The sequence below is a fragment of the Bacillus rossius genome, chromosome 1 (assembly GCF_032445375.1).
Source record: "Bacillus rossius redtenbacheri isolate Brsri chromosome 1, Brsri_v3, whole genome shotgun sequence".
Taxonomy (NCBI): domain Eukaryota; kingdom Metazoa; phylum Arthropoda; class Insecta; order Phasmatodea; family Bacillidae; genus Bacillus; species Bacillus rossius.
The window spans coordinates 296,170,652-296,197,131 of NC_086330.1; the positions used below are offsets into that span (position 1 = coordinate 296,170,652).

The 26,480-nt window shown below is 36.4% G+C and overlaps 1 protein-coding gene across 5 annotated transcripts in view; it reads right to left on the reverse strand.

Moving 5' to 3' along the window:
• Window positions 1-651: 651 nt before the first annotated feature.
• The window catches only part of LOC134527781 (solute carrier family 35 member E1 homolog), a 308,654-nt gene continuing 282,825 nt past the window's right edge, over window positions 652-26,480 (reverse strand). For all 5 annotated transcript variants that reach the window (XM_063360727.1, XM_063360726.1, XM_063360725.1 and 2 more), the window contains exons 4-6: window positions 21,588-21,716; window positions 20,055-20,297; window positions 652-8,245 (exon numbers count right to left, since the gene is read on the reverse strand). In XM_063360727.1, the coding sequence (XP_063216797.1) occupies window positions 8,093-8,245; window positions 20,055-20,297; window positions 21,588-21,716 (525 nt within the window). In that variant the 3' untranslated portion in view covers window positions 652-8,092. The remainder of the gene's footprint in view (window positions 8,246-20,054; window positions 20,298-21,587; window positions 21,717-26,480) is intronic.

Sequence of the window (26,480 nt, forward strand, 5' to 3'; positions counted from 1 at the left end):
TTATTTGTAAAATAATTTGAACAAAGTTTGTGTAATCTAAGGACCAGTAACATAATCGTTATGTTCACTATAGACCTTAGACGTCCTGTTATAAAACTTGAGGAAACTTTATCATGATTCTGTAATAATAAATTTTTTTCAATAAATTTATTCCAATGAGTTCAAAAAAGGAAAGATTCCAACATTTTTCCCTCTCTTTTCTACAGAGAATTTTAACAATATTTAAATGACAATATATTATCATTGTTCCTTTGTTAATTTGAATTAACTTTGTAATTGCATGTTTTTGTTTAAGACTATTTGTTTGAAAGATATACATTTTTTTCGTGTTTCCCAAAAGTTACTCTGAATGGAATCTTTACCTTCTTCATTCACCGATTCAATTGTGTTAAGAGATTTGGCAACAGCACGTGTGCCATAAAGCATGTACTGCAAACTAAAAGTGAGACGTCAATAGTAAACAAACCTACACTATAAAAATATATTTATTAGTTACACCCCAAAGGCTGCTATGCAACATCCACAACAAATAAAAACTATAACAACAATGTTCAACACCTTTCTTACAATTTTTACAGGAAATAAATTTTTAAGTTCAGCCAAACCTTTCATGGAAAAAGCATGAAGATAAAGTAAAAAAAAAAAAGTCAATTTCAAACAAAAATAGTGATTTTTATATTCATAATAAAATCATACAAACTTCAATAAATAAATACATTAAATATATTATGTACAACAATATCCTTTGGTTTAACAACTACCTTCACCAGGGTGTCTACAAATACCTGCTGAACCAATTACAAGACTTTTTCAAAATACTTTTATAAAATTGTCTTGCAACTTTTTTATATCACAGGGTCATATTTTATATATGTTACAAGCACAAATAAACATAGAAACAGATCTAAGATTCATAACAGGCCTATTTTTTAAGTAAGAAAACTAAAACCTTTTCAGATATAATTTTCACATTATTTAAGTGGACAGTCTTCAAATATTTATTTTTAATTGACTAATTGTAAAACAAAAAACTAAGTGAGATGTCAAAAAATTAAAATGCAAGTTAGCAAACAGCTGCTGGAAAATAAAAGTTTGAGAGTTCCATCATTGCTGTTATTTCAGGACTTTTTGTGACTTTCATGGTCAGTCCTTCAATTTTTTTTTTTTACGTTTTCATGACTTTCTGACCTGCAGACACCCTGACTGCTGGTTCCAAACCAAAGCCAATGAACTGGTAGACCAATAAACTGCAGTTTCACCCATACAAGTGTACAATCAAACAAACCATGGCTGTGATATCATACCAGAATCATCTCTACGTAACACTACAATGTCAATAGCACCAAACACAATTAATTATTCACTAACACACACACACACTGACAAGAGTGGTTTAAATCAAAATTCTGTGATGTGATTTTGCTAAAAATAGTCAAAAATTTTTTTTCAAATTACTGCATGAATGAGTGTTAAGCATAGAAATTGGTTTATGCACCAAATTATATATAATATGTTTGTTACACATTAAGATATTTTAAAACATAGAATTATATGTTTTGAATATAATACCTTTACAACTGAAAGAAAATGTTCTTAAAACAGATTTTCTTTATTCAACCATGATTCCAACATTTTAATAATAACAATTTTATTAAATTGATAAGCACCATAAAAATGGAGCACCTACATTTAGAAAATATCTTAATTGTTTGTAACACATTTAACTAGTTAAACTATAACAACGCGGTAACTAAGTGGCTATATTTGCAACTCTGATTTTTTTAATAAAATTATTATTATTTTTATTATTATTATTTAATTTTTACCTCACAAGCAGGCTGTGTATTCATAAATCAATAAAAGTTCTGACACAATGAACTAGTACTGTTAAATAAAATTATTCAAGTAGACTGTATACTGTAGGCTATTGCAGGGATGGGAAAATGTGCAAACGGGCAAAATAGGTTCATGAGCAAAATCAGATATTGGATTAATTTTTGATAATCCTGCTTGTTAAGTAATACTTGCCAACAAAACATTATCAAGGTTTTAGCTAACAAAATAAAAATTTATTTACCATTAATGATTAATGTCCTTGCAGTCGAGGCATGAATTTAAAATACAAAAAACATTAAATTTATCAGTGCAAAGAGTGCTTGGAATCAACCACTGAAGTAATACTCTGATAACAACTTCAGAGCTACTCATCACAGTTACCATTCATTTAGTTTGTAAGGAATACCTTGTTCAAAAAACCACTTTGTTGCCACTGCTGAAAACAGTTCATGGATTGCAAATCACCTAGTCACAATGTCACAACATTCAACTGTGATGCAATTCACTAATGTTAGATTTTACATCAGGTTGTAAAGATATGACACAGCAAATTTGAAAGAAGGCGGGGAAAAAATTTAAGAAATAAAATAAAAAGAAACATTCATTACCACCCTTTAATAACAATTATCCTATACACATAGTTTTGCCATTTTGGATTTTTTAAAATATTTTTTCTGTAACATTAATTTGATAACATTGTAATGGTGTGATGTGAATCACACCCTTAACATTTTTGGATGTGTCCCCTACGGTGCCACTAGTGCCAGCTTTAGCAATGCAGGTATAGGCAACCCAGAGCACAACCAAGAAAAAAGTGTCACAATGTAAAAAAAGTGGATATGACATCATCAGGAAGTCCGCCATTGTCACGAGCAACCAGAAGTTTATAGAAGAATGTACTAGGCCGTCTCAGAGCTGCTCAAGACGAGTATATAAAGGCCTTATTTCAAAGAGCTGTCGCAGTTGCCCACCAGAAGATTTTGCCGATGCCGCCCTGACACTCAAGACTCGCCATACTTCATTCTGCTCGTCAATGCTGGAACTTCAGGAATGGTATGACCGTCACAAAGTTAAGGTTGGTGATAGAATAATTTCAAACTCTTCCTGCAGCGATCCCTTTTGAAAATTTTCTAAGTCTGGATCGGATGTTAACTTTTGTAGTCAGCTAGCAAGACTTGGGACTGCACGTATGTATGTACTTTTAATAGTGGTTGATGTCGCAAAGCTTGTCGGTGGTTGGAGGCTTTGGGAAACTATCACCCTGAATTAGACTTTCATACTTTCAGGAGGAACTGAAGCCATGCATAAAGATATGTATGTTACTAACAAGTGTAATGTTGATGAAAGTTGCTATGTTGCAATCAAATCAGCACACCAGGACGATAATTGAAATAAGGTCCTTTATGTAATGTTCCAAGTTACACATACAGTGTTCACAATTGGTTACGGTCTTACGAGGCACTCGTCCCAGAAAGAATAAAAGTGCATAGAAGCTACCCTCTATCCTCTATGGATTTCTTGTACGCTTCCCTGTACATGACCATGGGAGTGTGTGACAAAAGTGTTACGAAAGTAACTGGTGTTTGAAATGCCTGTGCTTACGTTTACATTTGCATAGAAGCTCGTCCTTATGCAACATAACAGCAGAAGCTGGGGTATGTTAGGAACAGGGAAGACTCGCCCAGCAGGATTGAGACTGCAGATCTGCTCATAGCTGAACTTGCCCGCGAACAGCCCAGGCGCGCCACGAGTTACAGCATTCCACTACTTCGGCAAGACACCGCAAGTGGGGACTCGCTACTCGAGCGACTGTGAAGCAGGCATGTGGCTGTATGTTTTATGTATGTACCACATGAACCCGAGTGGTGGTTACATTGAGACACTCAGATACATACCTTAAGTAAATAGGTATTTTACGAGTAACACATTTTGTACTAAACTTTTGGTGATTTTGCATTATCAGCTAAATCAAGTTACTGTGTGTGTACTCAACGACTCAAACAATAATTTAAATATTTATATAATAATTTGTAAATTATTTAATTCTGGTTTGATCAATGGTAAAAGATATAATTTTTATTAATTAAAATCCAAGCTGTTAATTGTAAAACAAAACTAAATAATTTCTTTAATTTTTTCTAAATGGAAGCTGTTACCCTTTCAGAAGTACCAGTTATTTGGTATTCTATGTTTAAAACTTTTGAGAACCTTTAGTTTAAATCTCGTATATGCCTTATTATGTGTATAAATAATGTATTTTTATTATTATTTCTAAGGTTCTAATGCAAACATTCCATTTGTTACAGTACCCATCATGTGGTGTGATCATAAACAGTCTTGGCCAGCATTTAATTATTGTCAAACAAGAGCATTACTTTATGTTTAGTATCAAAAGTTTCATGCTGGTTACATTATTGAATAAAATTGTGTTTGTAGCACAATGAACCTACTCTAAGTGTATGTATTTTCACCCAATTCACCCAGTTTTTGGGATAGGCAACAACCTGATCAGTAAATATCACATTACTGGCACCTCAAAGCATGAATAATCTCTTACAAGCAGTGGCTCCATCTTCCAACACATCCATCAGTAGTTCATTTTTATTCTACAATAAAATCAATGCAAAGCAAAGGTGATAAAAGAGCTAATCTTACCATAAATAGTTTTAAAAGTAGTACACAGGTCTAAATTACAATTAATAAAATAACTATTGTAAGTACTGTATCAGGATTTATACATATATTTATAGGTGAATCCAAAAGTAAATTTGTTTTATTGTATGTCTAATAGGCTGATCTGATTAAAAACAAAAACAGGATTGTTACTAAAATTGTTGTGCCATGTATACAGGCATCAGTCAACCAGCTATACAAGCAAGATTTATCAAACAAAATGCTCAATATACACCATATTTCTGACATGACGTGAAGTTCCTCAGTTTCCGTGGTAAATAAATAACACTTCGTAGTTATCTAACTGGGCATCTAAATCAGTAATAATTACGTAATATCAGTAACACTTGGTAGCAATATACAAGTGTTTTATACCTTGTTACACTCTGATAATATATATAAACTCAAATATTTAATTCCATAATTCTGACAAACTAACAAAAAAAATTTTTACCTAGATACAAAAGTGAAAATAATAGTGTCTGTGAAAAGGTAGATTAAATCTTTTAAATAGATTACCACCCGCAGCACTGTTTAGCATGTTCTATGCATAGACTGTACTGGTCCACCTTGCATTACTTGGTTGCTTCAACCTTAAGAGGTTGTTATTTTATTATGTTATTAATATTAGCCATTCTGTTTCACAAAATAATTTGTTTATAAATTGAAATGTTGATTATTCGCACAGACCTACTAATTAGAGATAATTTCCAAATGATTAAAATGAACAGACTCCTACTACTTATATTTCATGTGAGACTATAAAATGAAGTCAGGCATTAAAAACAAAGTTAACAAGAGGTTGCTGGAAATTAAATTTTAGTGAATTTCAGCACCGTTACTTTTTATTTCGGGACTTCATGAACACTCTTCTGTTTCATTTTTTTTTATGACTTTCGCAAATTATTTTACTCGTAGATACCTGTGTAATGAAAAAAATGTCTGATATTTTAAAAATCCAAGATGGCCCTGAACATCATGAGTAGAAACTTGAAATATTTTTCATAGAAATAGAATTCAAAATACCTTAAAGTCTTAATTGCATTGAAATACTGTTCAGGCAAGTTTATACTCCTACCGAGAGAAAGACAAACATTCGGCGCCAAGAAAAATGTCATCAACACGTTGAGGCTCTGCTTCCCGTGCCATGTTGGATTTTCTGATTTCTGCTGATTCCAGATATTAATAAAGCAGTATTTTTAAAATGGAAACTACACAAGTACAATTGTATGCATAATCTCACTGAGGAAATCGGGCAATGAACTATCAGTAAGGACAAGATAATTATATGGTGGATTGTAAGAAAAGTGGCACATCAAAAGGCATGTTAATATATCATATAGCACCAAAATACAAGTTAAAACATTAATTTGAACAGCATGTAACTAAAGTTAATTTAAATAACAAAAAAGTACCTAATATATGAATTTTTGAATATAAAGAAATGTCATTATTTCCAAACAAAGTTTTTATCAATGCGTAGATCCAAAAAAATTTATTTAATTTATTTAGTTCATCTCTTACGGAATCGCTTTTTTATGCTACAAATTTTCGCTGATTTAGTTATATTGTCATTTTTAAACAAACTTATTACAGGTTATTTTATCATATAAATGCAGCATGTCATCATTACACTATTATGGTGGAATAAGTACCGTATTCACTCGCGTAATGTCCGCCCTTGCATAATGTCCGCACCCTTTATTTATATATCCTTAAAAGAAAAAATTAAAAATTCGCATAATGTCCGCACCAGTCGTCTACGGCGGGCAACACAACTTTGGCCACCCCTAAAGGACGCAGTACGAATGGAAAGTTGACGGCTCTGTAAACAAAGCCGTGACCTTCAGCTGTCCTTTCTCTCCTGTCCTGAAAGGGTGGGGAAATTCGTTGAACTGAACAAATCACGGTAACGGTAAACACAGCTGACCATCACGCACGCAAGTTCAAGGCATGAGTTTCGCGTCGAGTTTTGTAGTGTAGAGTACAGAATGGGTAAATATAAATCCTTCACTGTGCGGTTTAAATTAAGAGTTGTTCGTTATGCTGAAGAGCATGGGAACAGGGCTGCTGAAAGGGAGTTTGAAGTGCAGGAAAAAAGTGTTCGTCAGTGGCGGAAAATAAAAGAACAGTTGCAGTCAACAAATGCAACACGGCGTGCGTTTCGCGGACCCAAGGCTGGGAAGTTCCCAGAACTTGAAGATAAAGTTTTAAACTATATACGTGAATTAAGAAGTAATGCCTGTGCTGTTTCGTATGAAATGGTTCAAGTAAAGGCGCGGGAAAAAAAAATTAACATCACATTTGCTGACATGGATCAGTCTTGTTTTCTGTTGAGGTAAGACACGCAGCGCAGCGTAAAAGAAACGTCATCTTTAATTAGTGTGCACCCTGTTTTACGTGTCAGGACAGAACAGAACCCTTCTTTGTTTACATTTGGTTGGAATCCCTCCCTCGGCCATTCTCACGCTCTAAATGTTTCCTTTCCCTTCCTCCTTCTCTACATCACGAAGGCCATCAGTTGCTGGAAGGGAGGGGGGGGTAAAGTGCGCAGCAGATGTGGAACTGGTGAGTCACTGCGCCACCACCAGCTCGCTGGTTCCCTACGCGCCGCACGTAAGGATATGGTACGGCTAAAATATTGCAGCCGTGCCGTTAATAGCCGTTTTTATCCATCACATATTAATCATATTAATAAGGCACACGTAACCACAGTTATTTCAGTGTAGTGCATAATTTTTTTAAATGTTCCGGCGGGTGCGAGACAGTTACCGTTGGCAATTACAGCAAAGTAAACATGGTCTAAGCCGGGTTGTTTGCAAGCGATCCCGCAGCAATATTCTTTTAAAATACGTAGCTAGTTAAATCCAAATTGATTTTAGATACGTTTTGTGCCTTTTTAGTAATAATTAAGACACAAAATTTTGTATTTTTGTTTTTCCTCGCATAATGTCCGCACCCCATTTTTTTGGCCAAAAAACTGGTCAAATTACTGCGGACATTACGCGAGTGATTACGGTATTACAAATTAGAATGCATAAAAATAAAAACAATAAACCAAAATTTTCTATTTTAAAAATAAAATTGAAATAAAAATGAAACCATTAAAAACTTGTGTCTATCAGTTAGTGACTCTGATGCTAATAGTCAGATTAAAATGTTAACTATTAATTTTGTCTAAAAATTGAACAGCTTACATAGCAGAACATAAGTATGCTTTGCAATAACACAAAAATTCATCAAGGACAATTTCTACGGATGTTTTCCACAAGATAAGCATTGCATTATTGTGTTCTATATAAACTTCCCCCAATAATATGATACTTGTATAGTATTAGTCAAAAATTCAGAAAAAATTTATAATTAAAATTTTTAGTTGAATAATAGCTCAGTGATCAGTCACTAGAAGCTCATTTTCCAGGTCCCCTCAGTTGGGTAATGCATACAAAATTGCTTCCAGAGTTTAATCATTTAAAAATATTAACTGCTTCATAAAAATTTTAATTTGGCCGAAAGTAAAAGAACACAACATTCCAGGTGAAGTGGAGCCCAGAGGATGGTTGCCACCATCGCTCGGTTGCATTCACACAAACTGCAGACCGTTGCGGGTGGCCGGGCCCTTGTAGTAGCCATTGGCCACCGCGCCGTTGAATGCACTCTCGCCTTTCCAGGAGGATCGTGATGAGTACGGCAGGATGAGGTGATGCTTCTGCCGCTCCCGCGCGTCGTACTTCGCCTGAAACATTTCTTATTTAGTCACTATTTTATTTAGAACATCATCCCGCAGACAGCGAGATCATTAACAATGGTAACACTCAACACAAACCAGAAAACAGGGAAAGGAATCTACCATGGCCCGTGGTAAAGCCTTAGTCGCTTGTGATTTGGGATAACCATGTAAAACCAAAACCAGGATGGATGTGGTTTCTCCCGGATGCAAGTCCAACCAGGGCCTCCACAAATAATACCTGATGAACAAAATTATCGACTTTTTCAGGATTTCTAAATAAAATTATCTCACAACTTTTCCAATGCAAAATAGATCTACTATTTGCAAGAATGGCCCAGTTTTTATGTTTGACATCTGAAACCTATTCAGAGATAATTTCCATGTGATTTAAAGGTAAGTCGACAATCTTAAGCTATTTATACTTAATGTGCTACTGTAAACTAAATTTAGGCATCAAAAATCAAAATGCAAGTAAGCAAAAGGGAGCTAAAAGTTAGATTTTGGTGACTACCAGCACCGTTATTGTTTACTTCAGGACTTTTTCATGACTTTCCTGACCAGTCCTTTAATTTCATTACTTTTCTGTTACACAAAGACAGTCTGTCGTTTTCACCTAGCATCACCTCACTGCTCAGTCCTTCTCAGAAACCATGAATGTTTCTTTCCTCTGTCTATTGGACTGCGATGCCGAGTGTATACGTCTTTAAAGGCGTAATAAACTTGCTTGCAACAAGATGTTCATCTCAAATTAAATTTCTGAAAATTAATCAGCAAATTTGATACACTGGATTTTCCCATGTATTGAAATACATGGCCTCTTAACAAGAAGAGAGAATTGGCTCCAACATGTCAAAGAAAACACTTTTTTTTCCCCTTCAGGACTTTACGTTTTGTTCGTAACGAAACCATTTCAGGCAACCAATGATAATGAACCATTCCAGCATATCCCCGAAGTGCCAAGGAAAACATAAATTAGATGGCCAAACCAGGATTAAATCCCAGATGCTCCCTAATGCAAGTTCAATGACACAGAGAAAGAGACACACACACAGACACAGACAGACAGACAGACACACACACACACACATACAGACAGACATCACACAGTGTGCAGAGCTTCAAAAGAAACCACCGGATATGAAATCTGCTGTAGATATCCACGTGGTGTCTATTTACAAATAGTGTTTAGGAGAGTAAAAATGGCTAAAATAAGTGATTTCTGAATAACTTTTAGGCATGAAACATACAGTACAGATTCTTGAAAGCACCCAATGGACTTGCATTACACCTTTATCTTCATTTCTCTGCCATATAATGTTGTGGTTACTGCTCAAATCTCATAGTTGCCCCATACACGACGCAAAGACTACGTGGCTTGCTCTTAGAGGCAATACCGCGCTAGAAGCACCAGCAAGCATTGCACTTATCATTCTGCCTCACTAGTTTTCTCTGACTATGATGTTGAGTATATCCAGATATACTCAAGATATATAATAGTGATGTGTCGGTTATACTTTTTTCCCGTTTTTCAGTTTGGTACGGTACTTAAAAATTGGTTCTCGGTTCTGTTTTAGGTTAACCTCAACACACCAAAGATGCAGTATGCCCTAATAAAAAGTGTGTTTGTTAAAATTACTTATTAACACCCCATAAACAAGTCACCTAACCCCTATGTAGCACATTACTTCACGTATCACTAGATGCTGGAGCAGTACCGCACCAACATCTGTGGTGCAGCAATATCTAGTAATACATACTACACAACTATTTTTTTCAATGGGTCAGTATTAGGCACACCAATAAAAAATTGCTTGAGAAAAATCTAAATATTTGTTACCAAGAGATAAGTAAATTATAAAAAATAATTAATAAAAACTAATAGTGCAGTAGCCACACACCAAAGTAATTGCAAATTATGTATGTACATTTTTAAAATGGTAAAGGATGGAACCTCCAAGTTAACACAGATCTGTTAAAAGAGTACATTAATACATGATATGTTGGTTAAATTGTAGATTCCCAGAAATGTCTTGAGTAGCAAGTCTTAAAATTTGGGTGACCAACGTATTGGGTAAAATTGGAAAAATTCTTAAATAATAATAAATTTTTTCAGTTAAAAATACATACTTAAATATACTAAGGGACATGTTAATTTATCTAAATATAGCATAATATGTTCAATTTAAAAAAATAATCCCACTTACAACCAAATATTTTCAGAGAAGCTAATTTTAATAATTTAATACAAGCAAGTAGTTACACTAGAGTCCCGTTATAGCGAGGTGTCACAGTTCCGGGTTTAATCCTCGCTATAACCGTGTCCTCGCTATAACCGAATTGGACAAATTTTGGCCCCCAAAAAATAAAAATTAACCGAAAATAGCATAAAAATTGTGTTTAAACCTGTATGTATAATTGGAAAATAACAGGTTATGTTAACGAAATCTTAATTTCTGTGAGCAGATGTGTGAATTCTCTTTAAAACGATACCTCATAAGTACGGATGCGATCACTGATTGCGTCAAAATAACCAGAATACCCTACCACACCACTTAAGTATAAAATCTCAGCCCGCAGCCGACGCAGCATTGTCCTGCTATCTATTGTCGACGCGGGCTGTCTGCTGGCGGCCATGTTGGTTCGGGATGTTGCTAACAGGTAGTGCTAGTGTAGCGCGACGATTTAATTCCTTACAAAAAAGCAGGAGTGCGGCTGCGGCTTGCGTCAACGCACGTACGCCTCAAACGAAATAGTCGCTGGAAAACTATACTTTTTTCATTTAAAGAAACCTGTCAACTTTTTTAGAAAATAAATTTGGGATTAAACTCAAACCATCACCACCCCTTTCCCGGACAGATACCCCAACAACTGACCGAAACAAAAGTTACAAGAAAACTGTCCTAGCGATTCGTAAATAAATACGGTAGTGCCTACTAGAGGTGTAAAAGTAACGAAAAAATGTGTACCCGTATGTATTCGTTACTATAACAATTAGTACTCGTTACTATCGTTACGTTACTCGTTACTTCTGATACCGCATGACATGCTATGTTATGTTGCAGCAACGAATCCAGTCGTATTGCGTACGCGTACATTATGACGTCACGTAAATAATAATAAATAGAATATAAACAATTAACAATATTTGATAATTAATAGTTTTTGTTAACCAAGAAACAATTAAATCTCATTAGAGCGGCTTTTAAATATTATCTCTTTTAAGATAGCAACCAAAAAAAATGTGAAAATATGGGATTATAAAAACAAAAACATACATATTTCTAATTTGTAAAAAATACTTTCTTAAGTTGTTTCTGTTCCAATCTCAAACTTTGTCTACACACGGCACAGATAACTAACGGAAGTTTGATGAAAGAAAGGATGGGATTCTATTTTTAAAGCCACGCACTTAGGTGGCAAGGCTGAAGAATGTGACAGGCGTCAACGGCAAGATGTCTAGTGGCGAGCGAGAGGGGTGGAGATAAAGCAGACAAATAACAAAAGCGCGCTTCAAGCGATCACGCCGTAAATTCCTCAAAAATACCTCGTTATAGCCGTGTTCTCGCTATTACCGTGCTCGCTATAACGAGATTCTACTGTATTTATATCCATGAAAATATGAAAAAGGACCATTTGTCTTACAAAACTCAGCCCCACAGAATATTGGAAATTATTATCATCATTGGGTCATTTGGCTTGGAAATCTGTGGCTGGGAAAAATGTAGTTGACTAGGGTGGAAGTGCTGAGGCTGGCGTGACCAGGCATGTCAGAAGGGCATATGAAGATAAAAACATTCTATTGGAGAAGTAGGTTGGGAGTGATGAAAAAACTTGTCCAGCTAACGCTGGAGGAAGTACCAGTCTTAAGGCATTGAAGTCTTTTAGGGCAAGGGCGATTGGCCAGAACAAAGGAAGTATTTTTTTATGCTGAATCAGCACGGGTTCCTCTAGATAATCGGTTATCTTTCCTTCCTGCTTGAAGGGAGTTCATTTTGATCCACATTAAAAATATCTCATATTCCTTATCTAACAGGTTTTAACACCAATTATTTTCTTAAAGAAAAAAACAATGTGAACAAGTGAGGTATGGGTCATTCCATACCTAATCAACCAAAAAAAATATTTTTGACACCCACCGTCTAAGATTTTGTCGAAACTAGGCATGGTTGTTCAATTTATTGATGTAAGTAACCATACCAATTTGTTTTGCTCTATCTCTAGTGGTTTAGATTTTACAGCCCCTTAAAGTTTATGGATTATTGGCATTTTGATCATCTGGCCGCCGTTAACTAGATGTGTTGTCCGATGGAAAAAAATTCATATTTTTTTTATTGACTAACCATTTTGTCTGAAAAAATTTTTAAGTTTGGATCAATGTATCAGGAATAATATAAAAAATGAACAAAACTACTAAGTGTTTATTTGGAACCATAAAAAAATCTCAAAGTGTAATTTTTATGATTATCGAAACAAAATGTAGAGTTTTACGGAAAATGGTAAATCTCATAAAGGGAAAGGATAATCATGAAATCTCTGTTTTGTTTTTGTTCTAAAAGATATGTTCTACCTCATAAAACAGTAAGATTTGTGGTTTTTTTACTCCTTTGATAATTTTTTTCACTTTAAAACACAAAAATGAGTTAATTATTTAATTTTGATTAAAAAGCTGCTTTGGCCGCTATTTGCCTGCCTGCCTGTGTTTCTGAATTATATACAGAAGATTAAAATCCTACCATATTTTCCTTTTGGTATCCCACACACCTTTTTATAAAATAAATTACCTTACTTGCTGCTTCCTGTTTCCCATGCTGTCAAATCCTGCATTCCTGCCATGACATCAACCTGTTCTCTTTACACTCACAAATATGTAAACAATTGCCAGTGTAGTTTACCTATTTTTTGTGTTTGTGCCTGGCTGCGGACTTCACACACCCCTTCCCCCGTCTTCTATGCTCGCCCTCTTCCAGATCCAGATGCAAGATCTTCCCAGGAGATAAGCATGAAGGCCAGCAACTGATACAATCCGTGCATAGAGAGAGAACAAGGCGGGCTGTGTGTGACCTTGTGCATGTCCGAACATGCCTTCCCCTCACAGCAGCATTATTTAATATAGCTTCCATGTCAGTTCGTCAGAGGCAGTTGCCATGAAAGAAGTAAGATTGGTGCTTATACATAACAGTCAATTAAGCATTTCAGTAAATAAGTGTTATTGATAGTATTTATGTGTTTTATTAAACTAAATGAGTACCAAAGTGCATTGTTATGTTTTGTTGAACAATGAAGAAAAAGTGGTGTTGGAGACTCTACTGAAATGATTGCCATATGTTACACTATGTCAAGGACAAGTGTATACAAGGTATTGAAAAACTTTCTGAAGAAGATTTGAATCTTTTGACATTAAGATGTAAATCCAACAAATTAACAACTGTTTGCCTTCACCATGAAACTGTGTTTTTAAAGAAGTATGAATTTTTACAAAAGGTGTGTTGTGATCCTTTCAAAAGACATAAAACTGTTATTAAAAAAGCACTTCGTGTTTAAACTGTACAACAGAGTAGAATCATCTTATCAAAAGGGTACAAGGTTAAACCTGGTCAGAAACTTTGTGCGTTTTGCAGGAATAAATTTTTAAAGATAAAGAAGCTGACAAGGTTGATAGTAATGATGAGCACGAGAATGGACAAACAACGGCTATAGGACTAACATTTAGAGATGAACTAAACCAACTTCAAAAAATACTGTAATTGACTAGCTAAATTCTTCCTTTCATGAAATTGGATGTTCACCAATGAAATTTCATGCACTTGGTCATCATAGCAAATCACGTTATGCTAAAGAAAAGCTACAAAAAGTTCATGGAAAAGTAAAACCAAAAATTGAAACTGTTCTTGAAGTTGATCTACCAGAAGAAAAAAAATTGTTGGAAAAAAGTATGTTGCAGAACAGTGAAGACATGGATAAACTAGTGAACATTATTAAAAAGGAAATTATAGGTGCATCAAGAAAAAAAACACATTCAAATGTTGACAATACCAGCGACCAGCCATGGCAAAACGGAATGCGACGGAATAGGGGGTACTGTAAAACGCATAGCTCGGAAGGAAAGTCTTAAACGACCTCTGGAAAAACAAATTATAACAGTGGCTGAACTGTTTGACTTCTGCAAGACCAGAATTGAAAATATCAGTTTCCATTTTATTACTAAAGAAGCGGTTAAATTGTCTCGTCTTGCTATGGAAAGTCGCTTCAAAGATGTTCAAATTCTTCCAGGGACAAGATCATTTCACAACTTTCAGCCACAAAATGATTCACAAACAATTGAGGCTCGAAGAATTAGCCAGGATGAAAGAGCAGCTATTGTTTTTAATTTATTTAGCATTCAGCAAAACTATCTCGTGAAATTAGAAGATTAGTACCCTGGATGTTTTATTGCTTGTGTTTATGACAGCTTTTGGTACTTTGGCATGGTGAATGAGATAAATGCTGAACAAAAAGATGTCACGGTACAGTTTCTTCATCCCCGCGGACCATCACCATCCTTTTTTTGGCCCAAGAAAGAAGATACATGTGCTGTGCCCATTCCTCATATTATTGCTATGGTGGAACCGCCAAAAACAATTACTGGAAGAACCTATCAGTTTTCACAAGAATGTATGACAAATATTTAATCAAAATTTGACAATCTAGAAGAATTTTGAAGTACAATGACCTAACAGTGTTACAACCGCAAGAACTGTAAGCCTTAATAACATAGGAGTATTGCATGTGTAAGTAAACACACTAATGTTTTATGTAGTGTAATTTAATAATTATATTTAAATTGAACTGCAATCTCATTACTGAGGTCAGTTCTGTTTGTATTTGTGAGTGTAAAGGGAACAGGTTGATGTCATGGCAGGAATGCAGGATTTGACAGCATGGGAAACAGGAAGCAGCAAGTAAGGTAATTTATTTTATAAAAAGGTGTGTGGGATACCAAAAGGAAAATATGGTAGGATTTCAATCTTCTGTATATAATTCAGAAACACAGGCAGGCAGGCAAATAGCGGCCAAAGCAGCTTTTTAAAAAAAATTAAATAATTAACTCATTTTAGTGTTTTGAAGTGAAAAAAATTATCAAAGGAGTAAAAAAACCACGAATCTTACTGTTTAATGTGGTAGAACATGTCTTTTAGAACAAAAAGAAAACAGAGCTTTCATGATTATCCTTTTCCCTTTATGAGATTTACCTTTTTCCGTAAAACTCTACATTTTGTTTCGATAATCATAAAAATTACACTTTGAGATTTTTTTATGGTTCCAAATAAACACTTAGTAGTTTTGTTCATTTTTTATATTATTCCTGATACATTGATCCAAACTTAAAAATTTTTTCAGACAAAATGGTTAGTAAATAAAAAAAAATTAATTTTTTTCCATCGGACAACAAATTTAGTTAACGGCGGCCAGATGATCAAAATGCCAATAATCCATAAACTTTAAGGGGCTGTAAAATCTAAACCATTAGAGATAGAGCAAAACAAATTGGTATGGTTACTTACATCAATGAATAGAACAACCATGCCAAGTTTAGTCAAAATCTGAGACGGTGGGTGTCATGGTGTGGTTGAACCGACATGGAATGACCCGTATTTCATTTTTAAAATCCTAGTTGTCAAACTGAGATAAATATCTAATCTCTGCCTTCCACTACTGCTTCACTGCTACTGTAATTATCTGCAGTCATGTACCATATTTCTGGGTGTAGTAAGTGATAATTTGTAACAGTGAATTTCATGATGTACCATAATATCTGACAATGTACCATATCTATGGTTCAGCATACAACTGTTATGGCATATTATTGCCTATTTGATTTGTAATTTTAAAAAAAAATTGTGGATATTCATGAATAGATACCAAAATTCTGGAATAAAATCATTTAAAAATAATTTGCAAATTATTTGGAAGTCAAAAACCTTTTAAAACATATTTCACTTTCATTAAAGACATTTTCCACTGTTTAATAGTTTTTGGTAATTTTTAGTCATTTTCATTGATTTGCAATTTTTCGGGTCTCTAGTTTTAAGTGATGTAAATAGTTATAGGTAGAGACCTGAAAATGTAGGTTTTATTTTTTTAAGAAATATGTGTTATTTTTCTTGGAAATAGGTGTTATTTTCATTGAAAATAGGTGTTATTTTTGTATGGTATTTACCTTTTTTTTTCGTTAACGATGAAGAGTTGATACAATAAAAAATCATTACTACATTCGAAAAACTGTTGAATTCACAAAACTAAAAACAATGAGTATAAAACAACACACACAGAGTACAGATGCAACCATTTCACCAGCTAAGTAAATATTGTCATTGTTTTATCTACTTGCAAACACTCAAAATTAGCTATCAAATGAAAGCATGGTAAATGTTTCTATATTCTCTTCTTTTAAATTTTGTCTCCTGTCAGTAACCACCAAATTGTAGTGACTAAGAAGGCGTTCACTGTCAACATTGTTGGTGGGCAGCCAAATGGCCTTAAGTGCTGCCTTTGTGAATACTTCATGTTCCACTCCCAAAACCATCAGCAATTTTGCTACATCCGGTTCATTTTCATGTTTGACAGCATCCTGAACAGCTTCTTTAAGGAATTCGTAGCCTTTGTACCTAACTGAATTGTCCACACCATTAAATGCAGGGATGTTGTCAAAAACAGACAAAACACTTTTTGTTTCATTTAGCAAAATGTTTTTGGGACTAAACAGCTTGCTAATGGCTTTGAAGATGTGTGCACTTGGATCACTGTTCATCAGACTTTGAAGTTTGGTCATTGCAAGAGCTGATGAGTTTTGACATTTATGTTTCACTTGTGCTTTGTCGCTTGTCGTAAGAGATGATTCTGACATGAAAGTTTCAAAAGGGGAGTCAAATACACCTTTTGATGTGCCCTCGAAGCCTTTCAGTAAATCACTCAAATACCCGTAAAGGGAATGTGCTGTCGGGTACTGCGAACCTTCAAGCTTTGTGAGAAGGCTTACAATATCAGCTGCGTGAGTTTTCACAAATAAGCACTGAGCAAGAACAATTGCCACATCTTTTTCTGAAACACCAGCTACATAGTGAATACCACTATTGTTGATAGCCTTCATTTCATCTAGCTAGAAGAAATTAACAATGTCAACCAAATATTCTGCCAAATAAAACACTGCTCTGAACCACGAGTTCCAGCGTGTTGTTACTGGCATTGAAAACAAATTTGCAGCTTTAGTTGTATGTTCTGATAGATACTGCAAATAATGATGTTTCCTTTTCAGTGTATTAAGAAACGCAGTTTTCACCTTTACTACAGCCTCATTTACTTCTTTCAGTCCAATGGAAAAGCAATTGCCTACCAAAGCTAGTTTGTGGGTCCAGCATTGAACATGGGCAACGTGCTCTCCAAAAAGGACCTGCAACGATGTGACACATTTCGTCATGTAACGTGCTGAGTCTGTGATAATTGCTTGAATGTCCATGAAATTGACACTGTATTTATTAATACACTCAAGAATGGCCTAGGAACATGTTGTAGCATCTGCTTTCTCCAGAATGTTTACTGCAGCTACCTTTACCACTGGATCTGTTAAACTGTTTGACTGAATCTTAAAAAGCACCACAAACACACATCTCCCTTTGGAATCTGTAGTCTCATCACACAGAATATCAACACATTTATGCTGTGCTAATTGTTTTATTTCATCAAAGTGTGCTTGTGCTATCACAGGAACATATGTTTCCCTAAGAGATCTAATGCAAGGCAAGTCTCCAGCCCCTAAAACAAACATGTGAAGAAAATGCAATTAAAATTCCCTATTTTCTCAATCCTTTACAGAACTACATGCCTAGTTGTCACAGATTTGAAATTAAACATACCTTCAATAAACTCATTCATCCATTCTCTTAAATTAGGATCATCCAGCTTTTCCAAAGCAATGTTGGCTTTTGAGAAAGCCTCAGTAGTTTTAACTACAAGATTGTCAACTGCCAATTTCCTCCTTTTTGCACTATGTAGGTTGGCAAGTACAGATGTTTGAATCATACTTTTATTTACAGAAGAGTTTTGTTTTTTCGAAAGGTTGATGTGTTTTTGTATGTTTTATCACGGCATCTTTCTTTTCATATGAAATTACACAGTTACAAAAACGGCACATAAGAGTTTGAGAATCAGAGGCATAAAGTCCTTCACTTTCGAACTCGGCTGCTCGTTGCTGTACATGCACCGTTGGTTTCGGCATCGTGGACGCAAAAATAACACACAATGAAAACCTAGTCCTGGTACATAATATTTTGAATCTTTATTTCTAGGTCATTTTAACAGACCATGAGCTTGTTTCTAGATAGTAGAACAATTGCTACCACTGCTGTTTATAAAGAAAAAAAAATTCTTTCTGTAAGTACTATCATTTTACCGTATTTGCCAACGAGTGAAAAAAGTAAACAAAACGTTTGCCCACAGAGTAGATAACATCCGCCTACAGTACAACCGTACTAACGTCTGCATTCGTGCTCCAGTCCTTATGTAACAAAATACCTCAAATGGATTTATAAAAAATTTATAAAAATTATCAACTCCACAACCATCGCCACTCTGCAGTACGCATAATACAAAACTAAAACAAACACCAAACATCCAAGGAACCAAGAGCTAGTCCAGCTAGTTGGTTTGGTGTCTGTGCTGAGTGCGCGCATGTTGTCTAACTTCGATAGCTGGATCGCATACACCGTGCGTACTCTGTCTCGTGTCAAAAGAACTACATTCAATAGCTCGGCACGCACGTTGCCACGCAGTGTTTGTGGCAAATGGCGATAATTACGCTTACGTGATTTGGTTCTGCTTCACGACTTTTATTTTCATTGTAATTGATACTAAGAACGGGTTGCGTAATTATACGGTACTTTAAGTAATTGCCTAATTGGTTTAATATTAAGTAAATGGCAGTCAAAGTGTACTAATGAAATTGAAATAAAAAAAATAGAACACCAAAAAAAATGCTAAAATTCACGTTTTTAGCACAAGACTGAAATTCGCATTATTCAAAATAAAAGGCCGAAATTCGCGTTATTTTTCGCTTTATAGCAAATGCTATTTTTTCAGGTCTCTAGTTATAGGTAATAATGTACAGTTGCAATGGTCGTAAGTAATTGTACAGTTGCAATGGTCATAAGTAATATGTACAGTTGCAATGAGTATTAGACAACTTTAAATCATGGTATTTTATTTTTAAGTTTTAAAAGTATATAGAGTCTATGTTATTTTTCTAAATGTCTACTTTTAGTTGAAATAATCATCTGTCTGCTACTGCAAAGAGGGACAAAAAAAGAGTCGGGATCACGGCACAAAGAACTCTTTGATCTGCGGCATTATCTTTCCATTTGGGCCAGCTGGGCAAGTGGCTGAAGGAAGGGGAGCGGAGACTGCTGTGCTATCGCCGGCAATTTTCAAAGATTTACGAACCATTCACTTGTCAGTTTGTCACATGGGTTAAAGCGAAAGACATGTGCATGATCGCCGGCAATATACCACTGCAATTTACCGGGAGTCTATTTTATTTTCACTGGGAAAAGAGGGGAAGTCTCTTCATGATACTGGTTCCGGGATTATATTTACGGTGCTCAGTAACAGTTAATGTGCTAAGATCAGGAGGACCAAGAACCGGGACCGACCCCTCACCAATCTCTAATACCTCGTTGTTAATAAGATGTTAAATAAAAATAAAATTTAAAATTCTGTGTGCGCTGGATTTGCCAGTGGGCCATAAAACTGACATAAGCCCTCCCCCATGTTGGTGTAAGCGTACCTTATTGTACATGAGGACGCCGAATATCGCCAGCAGCATCCCGAGGACGTTGGTCGCAGTCACCGGGTTCCCCAGAACCAGCAGCGACACAGCGATGACGACAATGCGCTTGGAGGCGCTGGCCACGGCATACGTCAGCGGGGTGACCAGCGACAGCACGCTGAATGCAGCAATGTTTTGCAGCCAGTTGAGCACCCCGTCCGTGAACAAGAGCGCCACCACGCGATAGTCCCCGTCTGAGAACTGCCAGCCAGAAAGTGCAAGATTCATAGCTTTAAGCATTTCTTATGTATCTTTTATAATTAGACATGTTTTGTGGTTTTATTTTCAGCTCAATTTTGATTTTTTAAATTGGAAGATGTGGGTTCTATCAATTTTATTTTTATACTTAAATGCTCTTTATTTCCTAAGATGGTGACATAGTAAACATATAAAACTACAGTATTAATTATTTCCTACAACTATTTTAATAACTGTTATTTTTAGTGTGATACAATCTGCACTTTTAAAATAGACTATTTGTTATATTCATGTCCAGGGACAGATCTAGAGAAGGGGAGCAGGAGAAAGTGTAGCCAGGTCATGTGCCCTAGCACCAGAAATAATCAAGCAAAATTACTCACATAAAAAATTGCAAGCATTTGAGTACATTAATAACAAATTAAAATATTCAATTGAAAAATAATAAAAATCACAATTCACCCAAATATTTTTGGCGATTTTTCTAACTTTTTTTTTAAATCCTGTCTTATTTTATGATTTTCCTAGCAGTTTGGTGGCACATGGCAGATAAACATACATTTCAGTGTTATATGGTGTATCAACTTATATTATGCTTTTATCGCAATCCACATACTGGAATGTCAGGGAACAGTCAGGGAAGTGGGAAATGGTCAGGAAAAGTCAGGTTATTCACTTGAAATTCTGAAAAAGTTGTTGAAAATTTCCCAGTGATAGTAATTTGAGGGTAAAATGTTGTGCTACAGTTGTCATCACCCAGACTATGAGCACATTTTTTTTCTTTCAGATAGTGTTTAAGTGCGTAGAAGTATACTACACTAAAAAATGGTGCATGCATGGAGATAGAACTAGGCCAGCTATAGAGATTGTGGAGGCTGGAATTTCTTTTAATTCTCTCAGATAATTACAACAATGTGTGAATTATTTAATACAAAAAAGTCAGGGAAATTTCAAAGTCAGGGATGTGTGGTCATCATGAATAAGAAGGGGCAAGCAGCAAAAGACGAGCGGCACAGAGGGGAAGAGCGGGAGAGGGGGTGCAGAGGGGAAGCGCAACAGGGGGGCGGTTCAAGTATAGGGCAAGAAAGAGGATGCAGAGGGGAAGGATGGGAGAATGATGTGCAGAGGGGAAGGGAGGGAGAGGAATGTGCATAGGTCAAGGGAGGTAGAGGGATGTGCTGAGGGAAGGGGAAGGGTGGTAGAGGGGTGTGCTGATGGAAGGGGAAGAAGAGGGCGTGCAGGAGGGAAGGGAGTGCAGAGGGGGGTTCGAGGGTACAGGTGCAGGGGACTCACCAGCGACGCCGGCTGCTGCAGCAGGTGCCGGAAGTCAAGCAGCAGCCACACGGGCAGGAACATGAAGAAAGCCAACCGACCGAGGATGTGCAGGAGCCTCAGGTGGTGCACTCCCGTGTCGTGGAGCACCTGCCATGGGGCAAGCACAAGCTTAACACACTGTTCAACAATATGAATAAATATGATATGATTTTGCTTATGATTTATGAAGTTTAAACTACATTTCATGAAAGTAAAATAACAAGTATAAATTCAGCATTGAGCAGATACCAAAAAGTGCAGTAAATGTTAAACTAAAAACTCAGTTTACTGAGTTTGTACCCACAGTTTCCTGGTTCTGGTATTGAGCTGACTCAAATGTATTTACAAATTGTTTAAAATGGCAGAATTTATGAATTTGCACAGGATTAGGAAAACAAAAGTGGTTGATGTGTTAAGAAGTGCTACAGGGAAAAAAATGTAAAATATTATACAGGTTTAACCCTGATAATAATGTGGCTAGCGAACTATTTTCCTGGTCAGTATGAAGAGAGAAGAGGAAGAGCACTATCAAGGAAGAGAAAATTAAAAAAATGTTATGTTGATGGTTCAGGCTTCTACAAGTGTTGGTGAAGACATAGGTATTAATTACACATCTGAGTCCAAAACTACAGATTATGTCACATGAAAAATAACAGAGAAGGCAAATGTATGGATTGAATATCCGAGTACTCAACACGAACTAGAGGATACAAAGATTGCATGGCATTGTTTGTGCTATTGCAAATTTTATTTTACACTTTGTGCATGTTTCCAGGCTCTTTGTTACTGTGTAAACAGTTGTCACAACAGTGAAGGATCTGCAAGTGCACTTGACTAAGGCAAAGTTACAAACTTTTGCAAAAATTGATGTAGCGGTTCCTGCTGACAGGAACATTTAGAAAACAGGGAAACAAAATATACCTTTAAATTCTGGAAAACACAGGGAAAGGAAAGTAGTTTTTATCCGGGGTGCTAATCCATATCCTTGATCTCCTAACATTAATGCACCAAACGTATTTCCCTAATAATCCTGAAAGGAGCAGAATTCCTCAAAATCTTTGAACCATGATCCTGGCCAAGAACAGTCTACACTTGTAAATAATTCTTGCTGTTGAATGTTGCACACACATTGAAGAAAGGCACACCTTTCCTGTTAATATATTCATCTCCATGAACATAAGGCTCGTTTGGTACGCTTCCAAGATTTCAAGTGATCTTCTTGGTTCCCTGTTTTCCAAATGTTCCTGTCAGCAGGAACCATGCTTCATCAATTTTTGCAAAACTTCCCAACTTTGCCATAGTCACAATGCATTTACGGATCCTTCAGTGTCGTGACAACTCTTTTCACAGTAACAAAGAGCCTGGAAACATGCACAAAGTGATGTTCCTTACATCATACTCTGAGGAACCATCATAGATGGAATTCAGCCTCACTGGCTACAATATAGGTACAACACTGCACACCAACATTGCAAATTAATCAAAAGCAAATATTATATTCTACATGATAAACTTAATGGGTTAGCGATAAAGGAGACAGTTTTTCTAATCTTTTCATTTAATGTCCACTACAACTGATTGCATAAGTGTGGAAGCTAAGATCAAAATATAAAATAAAAACCAAGCTTTCATTCACTCAAAACTGGTAATAGGTAAGATCACAAGCGCTAAATTAAGTCACTTTCTTTAAAACTTTTTTTTTACATAACTACCGTTAAAACTAGTCTATCTGGTCTAAATGGGACAAAAAACAATCCAAACAATCAAAAATACTAATAATTAGGATAAAATGGGTAATAAAAAACCAAAATCTTTAACTAACCAGATTTACTGTTTATTTTTGTTACAAACACGAGAGACCAAACAGCGATGCCAGGTTTGGCGGCTCTGCACGGCCATGTGCGGTCCACTGACGTAAGGCATGCCACGGGCGCCTGGCCGGATTGCAAGGGTCATTGCTGTCGCTGCCACCCTCCCCCCTTTGCTCTCCACCCATCGTCTTGCCTCGGCGGCTTTGGGAATTCCGCATGCCGCCACAAGGAGTGGCGATAATGGACGCTACCCTGCTCGGCGCTTCCGGCGTTGGGTCGGCCCAAGATGACGCGACTCGTCACAGCTGCTATCGTCCATTCGAAAAGGGCGCCACAGATTACTTGAGCAGCGATGCCGGCCTCCGCGACAGTTTTGGCGACAGAGTCCCACAACAGTGCCGCAAGTACACAGAGAGAGTTCAGCGACAAGTGCCGCAAGTACACAGAGAGAGTTCAGCGACAAGTGCCGCGTGAGCCCCACGACGGAGTGTGCTACGTGAGTGCTGCGACGAGTTTCACGACAGTGCGGCGAGAGTTCCGAGTGGATTCCGAGCGAAGGGATGTGCGACATCGGCGAAGAGGGTGAGAGGCCCCCCTGAGAGTGGCGCGAAGTGGAGTTCGACTGAATCGTGAGAGTGTGGCGACTGAGTGGCATGCGACTGTTGAGCCTAGCTCCAGTGGGGAGTGCGAACTGCGTAACTAGACAGACATTGAGAGACTTGAGAATAAACATTTTTAAGTGTCAGTGATTTGTGATCATGCATTTTTAAGTAAAATATTTTATTATTAATTCAAATATTAGCAATCAATAAAACTGTAATAAAAATTAATTGGACTATCCCTTACGAACCCAGTTATCCTCCACATTATTAAATCGCAACATTATGATAAAAACTAAGTATTGTTACAAAAATACTTAGTACACCTGCCCTATATTGTTTACAGAATATTAAAAATTTATAAAAATAACTTTTCACTTCCATTTCTGAAATAATTTGTTCACTTCAAAATTGGTCTGTTTCAAACATGTACAGCATTTCAATGAAGCAAGGTGATGCAAACGCTTTATCATTAATAGTTCAGTTGAAGTGGTGTCAGGATGACGCTCCAGAATGCCATGATAGTTGTCAGCTGGTGAACTTTCTTAAACTTAACAAAAAGCATTTTATTGCCATAATTATACCAGCTATGCAGAAACTGAACATTGAATCAAACTAAAAAGTGAATATTTGCATACTTATAGTTACGTTCTTGCTAACGTAGATAAAAATTTATACATGAACATTAAATAAATTCTACAAATCTGATCAGGATTATCGAGAGATCCGGAGAAACAAGGGCCAGATAAATTAAGTTTTATTGTACCTAATTTTTAGTGTTTTTATTTCACAAAACATTTTTTTTTAAGATTTCACTTTGTTCTGCAGCTGTTTGATGCAAAGCCAGCCCAACTCCAATTCTGGACAGGAGGGAAAGACAGGAGGGTGGGTAATTGTTTTGGGAGGCATAGATTATCTCCTAATTAAATAGGACCACAAAAGGTTTTTAATTAAGAGTCCCTTAAAAGCCAATTTTAAACTATTTCTGACAACTTGGAGAGAAGTTTTCAAAACTATGGATTAGATTATTTTTTGCTTTCTCTAGTTTTTTTTTTAGTTCTGGGAGGATGAGAATAATCCAGCCCATAGAACTATTACCGTTTTGATTTTGGTATAAATAACGGATTACATTTAAGGAAAATTAGATAATAGATAGCTTATTTTAGCATTTGGATCTTTATATTGTTACACTCCTAGTGATTATATTAATATAAAATGTGAAAGGATTAATTATTAAACATAATGTAAATATTGTTATGACCTATGTGGAGAGAACTGGGTTTTTAGGGGATAGCCCAATTAAGTTTTGTTACAGTTTTATTGATTACTAATATTTAGATTAATAATAAATAATTGTACTTAAAAAAGTTTGATCGCAAATCACTGGCACTTAAAAATGTTAATTTGCAAGTCACTCAATGTCTGTCAAGTTCTACAGTTCGCAATCCTCACTGGAGCTAGGCTCAACAGTGGTTCGCCCCCTTACCTCGCACCTGTCCACACACACACAGTCTCACGCCACTCAGTTGCACTCTCTCAATCCCGTCGCTCCGCATCGCGCCACTCTCGAGGGGTCTCTCACCCTCTTTGCCGATGTCGCACTTCCCTTCACTTGCGAAACTCTCTGAACTCTCGGAACTCCCATGGAGGCCTGATTCGTTGCTTATATACATGTGACGCCCTTCTCGAACCGACAACAATAGCTGTGACGAGTCGCGTCATCCCAGGCCAAACCGATGCTCGAAACCTCAAGAACGACGACACTTATTCATGCCAATCCGGCCAGGAACGCGTGGCATGCCTTACGTCAATGGACAGCGCATGATGTCAGTGGCCGTACGGGCCGCCAGCCAGCGTGCGTGCGTCACGGTCTTGTCTGCGTTCGTAACAATATGAAAAGAGGTGTAATCAATGTGACAGCGATCAGGGCTACACCCTCGTGGGGTCCAAACGCATACCCTGCATAATCCTCCCTCAACACCTCTCCTGGCTTCTCTTCTCTAAATTTATGTGACAAGTGACATGTTGCCGAGCCTATCCTCAACGCACCGCCAATCCGAGATGAGAAGCACAGTAAATTCAGTCCCATGCACCCTCAAATACATATTGATAATCAATTTTAGTTTGTTTACTCTTCTTCCAGAGTTCCATGTTCCTTTTTAGCAGACTGTGCTGTTTTTGTTTTTGTGTTCTCGTCCACACCCTTGCAACCTCTTTACGGGGTATTGGTGTGATTGTCATAATTTTAATAAATCTATATATATAAAAATGAAACCCGTTTTCCTTGGTCACGGCATCACGCGTGAACGGCTGGACCGATTTCACTAATTTTTTTTTTGTTGTGTTTGCTATGGTCAGGAGAAGGTTCTTATGAAAGAAAAAATTAAGAAAATTGTGCGGAAAATTAGAAAATTTAAGAATAATGAATTCCTATTTCCCTTGGTCACGCCATCACACGTAAA